Below are 6,000 nucleotides of genomic sequence, written 5' to 3' on the forward strand. Positions count from 1 at the left end.
TTCCAAGGCAGAAGAGTGGTAAGGATTAGGCAATGGGGGTTAAGGGACTTGCCCAGGGTCACACAGCTAGGAAGTGTCTGAGGCCAGATTTAAACCCAGGACCTCCCGTCTCTAGGTCTGGCTTTTGATCCACTGAGTCACTCAGCTGCCCCTCAGTATTTTTTCTATTATTACATGTTCATCCTTTGTTCTCTATTTGATAAATAAAAGGATTTATAGGTTCAAAGTTAAATTTATTCATCATCTTTCACCATGATAAATCTCACTATCCCCTTAAAAGGGGAGACAAACATTTTTCACATTAGTGTGTTTATGGTTTTATTTGGGGGTTTGGGTTATGTATGAACAATGACCAATATAGAAGTGTTTTGCATGACAATAAATAATTTTTTTAAAGGAGAAAAGGGGGAAGGCAGGGAGACAAAGGGAAAGTTCCCAAAGAGAACTTATATTAGCAAACTGGAAAGCAGCTTAGAGGGCAGCAGAGTACTCCTCTGTAATGGAGAAGGGACCCCAGGCTTTGTCTCTAGTCACTTGAGTGATTCCAAGCTGCCTGGTTGGGAGGTAGAAGGATGAGGGCAGTGCACTAGCTCCTCAGCTTTCTTCCTCCTTCCCGTCCTTTCGAGGTAGCTCACTACTTCTTCCTTCTTGGAATGGAATTCATCATTTGAAGACTTCAGAGAAACATTGGAAGACTCATGCAAATTGATACAGAGTGAAGTCAACAGATCCAGGAAAACAATACACATGGTGACCCCAACAACATGAATAGAAAGAACAACAACAAAAAAACCAAATGGAGCAATTTGTAACTATAATGACCAACCTTGGCCCTGAAAAAATACGAAAAGGTCCCTTCCTTCCTCCTTTGCTGAGGGGAGGGAATAATAGACGTGGAATGTGGCATACACTATCTTGATGGAGGTGTCCATTGGTTTTGCTGAACTGCCTTTTTCACCTCTCTTTTTTAATGTTTGTTACAAGAGAAGGCTAACTGTGCAGGGGTGATGTATCCAGACATTTAGGTGAGGCAAATTTAGAAGAGAGCAATAAAAATATTTAACAAAAAATTTAGCAAAAAACAATAAAATAAAATAAAAATAAAATAAATTTGGAAGAGAGCAAAAAGAACCCAAACAAACAAACAAACAAATAATGGAAAAGCACAAAAGCATTCCCATTCATTTTGTCCTCTGCCTAGCTTGTCAAAGGTAATAAAGAGGAAAAGTGAGACCTTGGAAAAGACTCATAGCTTCTATTGAGGTTGGCCTCACTGAAAGCCTTCGCCCTGTTAACCCTAGAGAGGTAAGGATCACACTTTCCTCCCAAAGCCCAGATCTCATTTCCCTCCCCACCAAAGACTAAAAGGGGGGATGTAGGTTGTCGGGGTGTCCATCTTACACTGTATGATGAGTTTCCTGTGTTCCTCTCGAGAATCTTCCATGGTATACAAGGTCTGCTTGGTGATGCTGTTCAGGTCGACATTTCTCCAGTCCTCTAGCATTTGAAAAGTAATGTCTGCACTGTGGATCACAGTTCTTGATGCCTATAAGGCAATTCAATCAATTCATTAGCTCATGGGTTATTAGGTTAAAAGCCCCCCACAGTTGACCTTCTTTTCTGCTTCTTAGGTGGGTCTGCTAAGGGAATTTCTCGAGCCATTTGGAAGTTCTAATATAGGACAATGGAAATGCCAAGAAATTGTCATTCTCTCTATCCCATTCACCAGGGAAAGGGGAGAAGTTTCTTCCCATACCTAAGAAAGTCTTAATTAGATTTTTCTCCTGTGGTTGATCTCTTCCTAAGACCCCCATTCTCGAAGCCAGAATCTTTATCCTGGTGGGCATGGAACCTAGACAGACCCCGCAGATATAAGATCATAGATTTAACACTAGAAGAGATCTGGTAGAACCCACCTACTCCAGTGATGGGCAAACTTTTTACAGAGAAGACCAAAGGGAAGGAAATGCTCATCTGTCAGTGTGTTTCTAAGGCAACTCTTTCCAAGTTTCATTGTATTGTATCTTACTCATTGTATTCGTCACATTAGGAATAATGTCCAGCGGCTGGATAGAACATTTCAGGGGGCTGCATCTGACCTGCAGGCCGTATTTTGCCCATCACTGACCTAGTCTAATCCCATCATTTTACAGATGAGGATAAATGAGTGACTGGCCCAAGGTCCCATAGCCAGAATCATAGATCTACAGTTGGAAAGGACCTCCCCTTCTTGGTCTCCTCACTCTGGAAGATCCCTCAGATCTGTGACTTCTTCCTCATCAGAGGAAGGTCATTTCCTTCTAGATCTTCCATTTTAAGGAAAATGCCCAGACTGCTATTTCTCTCTAGGTTCTAGCCCATCACTGGAGTAGGTGGGTTCTACCAGATCTCTTCTAGTATTAAATCTATGATCTTATATCTGCGGGGTCTGTCTAGGTTCCATGCCCACCAGGATAAAGATTCTTGAACTTCAATTCAAGTCCCCATTTTTACAGGTGAAGAAACTAAGACTCAGAAATACAGTAACTTGTACCTGGTTACATAGCTTATAAATGCTTGTTTAGTGATTTCAGTCATGCCCAACTCTTCATGACATCATTTGGGGTTTTCTTGGCAAAGACACTGAAGTGGTTTATAATTTCCTTCTCCAGCCCATTTTACAAATGAGGAAACTGAGGCAAAACAGGTAAGTGACTTGCCCAGGGTCACCCAGCTATTAAGAATATGAGGTTAGATTTGAACTCAGAAAGATGAGCCTTCCTGACTCCCGACCCTGTGCTCTATCCATTGTGCCATCTAGGTGCTTCTAATGTAAATGTTAGATGGAGGGTTTAACTTCCCAATTCCAAGCACAGGCATCTCCCAAAGAATCTGAGTTGTTTTTCTTTTTGGGATAGAGGGATTAAAGCTGGGATGTCATTGGTATAATGAACTCCTTCAGAAGAAATTCCCTCTCCCAAAGTGAGAGTGGTAGAGTTCTTATTTAAAATTGTTTTTGTTATTATACAAATCTACACTTATACATTTGGGTGATAATTGGATATTGTAAGTTATTATGAAACACATGAATTGCAAAAGAAAAGGAAAGGATTAACTTCATTTACAGGAGGCCAAGATAGTAAACTTGAAAATGAAGTTTTAATAAAAATTGACAGGGGCAGCCAGGTAGCATAGTGGATAGAGTGACAGGCCTAGAGTTAAGAGGACTTGGATTCAAATCTAGCCTCAGACACTTTCTAGATCCTGGGCAGCCTACTTAACCCCAATTGCCTAGTCCTTGCCCCTCTTCTCTCTTAGAATTGATACTAAGACAGAAAGGAAGGAAGGAAGGAAGGAAGGAAGAAAGGAAGGAAGGAAGAAGAAGAAGAAGAAGAAGAAGAAGAAGAAGAAGAAGAAGAAGAAGAAGAAGAAGAAGAAGAAGAAGAAGAGTCAAGTTCCAAACTGCGTGTTATCTCATGGATAGGATTATTAGGTCCTTTTTCTACATTGAACCTTCCACATTGGGGGATGCTGACATCCTTAATCCCTAACTGACAGCCTCTTGTCCTTTCAGGCAGTATCCCTGAGACAAACAACATCTCCTGCCCAAACAACACTCCTAAAGCTCAGTCATTGCTTAGGGAAAGCTTAGGGCAAAATCTGTTTCCTTCCTGTCTGGGTCCCAGCACCTAACACACTTGCCCAGCCTAGATAAAGGCTGATTGATTCAAGATTGATACAGAGCAGAGAAAGCATGGCATGGTGTGGAGGAAATAGAATGAAAATCAGAGCCAATAAGATTTGAGTTCTTCCCAGCTGTGTGACCCTGAGCAAGTCACTTGACCCCCTTTGCCCACCCTTACCACTCTTCCACCTAGGAGCCAGTACACAGAAGTTAAGGGTTTAAAAAAAACCAAAAAACAAAAAAAAAAGATTTGAGTTCAAGACTACTTTTGATACTCACAAATTTGGGACTCTAGGTCCATTTATAATCTATGTAATATATTTTAATACCACTTATTAATATTAATATTTTATATGATGAACAATACTAATAAATATCACTCTTTTAATCTCCCTGAGTCTCACTATCTTTTTTTAAAATGAGAATAATAATAGAACCTGGTTGTTCTGAAAGCTATCATATTATAATAACAGCATAATAAATAATAAATTTATTTAATTTACAATAATATATAACATATTTAACTTGACATATTTGATATGTAATATATAATATAATAATATATAAATTTATTTGATAATAATATATAATAGATTTAGTTACTTTAACTTAACATATTTGATATAGAATACAATAATAAATTTATTTACTAAATCAGCAATATGTGTAAACTATTTTGCAAACCTTAAAATGTCATATAAATATTACGGAAGGGGAAGGGGAAGGACAGCTGGATGGTGCAGTGGATAAAGCCCTGGGCATGGAATCAAGAAGACGAGTTCAAATCTCGCCTCAGATACTTACTAGCTATGTGTGACCCTGGGCAAGTCACTTAACTTTGTTTGCCTCAGTATTCTCTTCTGTAAAATGAGCTGGAAAAGAGAATAGAAATCTACTCCAGCATCTCTGCCAAGAAAATCCCAAGTGGGATCATGAAGAATCAGATATGACTGAAAAGACTGAACATTGACAAAAGAGAGAGAAAGGGCTGACAGTTGTATATTCACATTAACTAGAATTTCTCATAGGTTTTAGCTATCTTAGGATTTTTAAGTTTTTATTCTTTTGCCCCTCAATTGACCAATCACTTTTAAAACTCCCAATCAGAAAGGCAATTTGAAACTGAATTCGATGAGTCTTCCTTTATTAGGCAGCCTGGGGGGAACTGAGCTCTTCCACACAAGGATAACTTTCCAGATAACTGGAACTCACCCCCTTTAAGTACACACATACATACATGTGTTTAAACATTTTTGATGCTTAAACCTCTGCCTTCTTAAATGGAAATGATTGAATATAGCTCAGCCTTTTCTTGTTCTTGTTGTTGTTGTTGAGTCATTTCAGTCATGTCCCACTCTTTCTGACCCCATTTGGAGTTTTCTTGGCAGAGATACTGGAATGGTTTGCCATTTTCTTCTCCAGCTCATTTTACGCATGTGGAAACTGAGGTAAACAGGGTAATGTGACTTGCCCAGAATCACAGAACTAGCAAGTGTACGTGGTTAGATTTGAACTCAGGAAGCTTTTTTTTTTCTGATTCTACATCCAGTGCTCTATCCAATGAGCCACCCAATTGCCCCTCAAGTAACAAGTAAAGGACTCTGTCCTGAGTGTAAAGTATACCCATTTCCATTCATGTGTTTTATGCAAGTTTGATTATGGCCATTTTCCCCTCAGATAAGGAATTGAGGCTTGAGATTGCTTAAGTGATCTTCCAAAGTCACCCAGCTAATATCAGAGTTTGGATTGGAGCCATACTCTCCTCACTTCAGATCCAGCAATCCTTATACTCACCATGCTGTCTCTTTAAGAGAAACCAATTTTAGACATTCCAGGAACATATTTGGAAGGTTCTGAAGCAGTTGACTTTGAATATCCCATGTATTTTTTCCTTGAAAGTGTTTAGCTGGGGGCAGCTAGGTGGCTCAGTGGATTGAGAGGACTGAGAGCCGGGAGGTCCTGGGTTCAAATTTGACCTTTTTCATTTCCTAGCTAGGTGACTCTGGGCAAGTCCCCTAATCCCAACTGCCTGGCCCTTACTACTCTTCTGTCTTAGAACCAACATACAGTATTGATTATAAGATGGAAGGTAAGATTATTTTCTGTTTTTTTTTAAACCCTCACCTTCTACCTTAAATTCAATACTATGTATTGGTTCCAAAGCAAAAGAGTGATAAGGGATAGGCAAAGAGGGTTTAGTGTTTGTGGTCAGATTTGAACCCAGGACCTCCTGTCTCTAGTCCTCTCATTCCACAGGAGTCACCCAGCTGCCCCCCCCCATTTTTTAAATAAAGAAATTTAAAAAAAACTTTTAAAGAAAGCATTTAGCTGATTGG

General features: G+C 39.4%; 1 protein-coding gene across 1 annotated transcript in view; it reads right to left on the reverse strand.

The window, feature by feature from the left end:
• Nucleotides 1-6,000, reverse strand: part of RFX4 (regulatory factor X4) — a 102,484-nt gene that overhangs the window by 36,247 nt on the left and 60,237 nt on the right. The window contains exon 9 of the mRNA XM_044679136.1: nt 1,402-1,546. Within this exon, the coding sequence (XP_044535071.1) occupies nt 1,402-1,546 (145 nt within the window). The remainder of the gene's footprint in view (nt 1-1,401; nt 1,547-6,000) is intronic.

The sequence above is a fragment of the Gracilinanus agilis genome, chromosome 5, assembly GCF_016433145.1.
Source record: "Gracilinanus agilis isolate LMUSP501 chromosome 5, AgileGrace, whole genome shotgun sequence".
Taxonomy (NCBI): Eukaryota; Metazoa; Chordata; class Mammalia; order Didelphimorphia; family Didelphidae; genus Gracilinanus; species Gracilinanus agilis.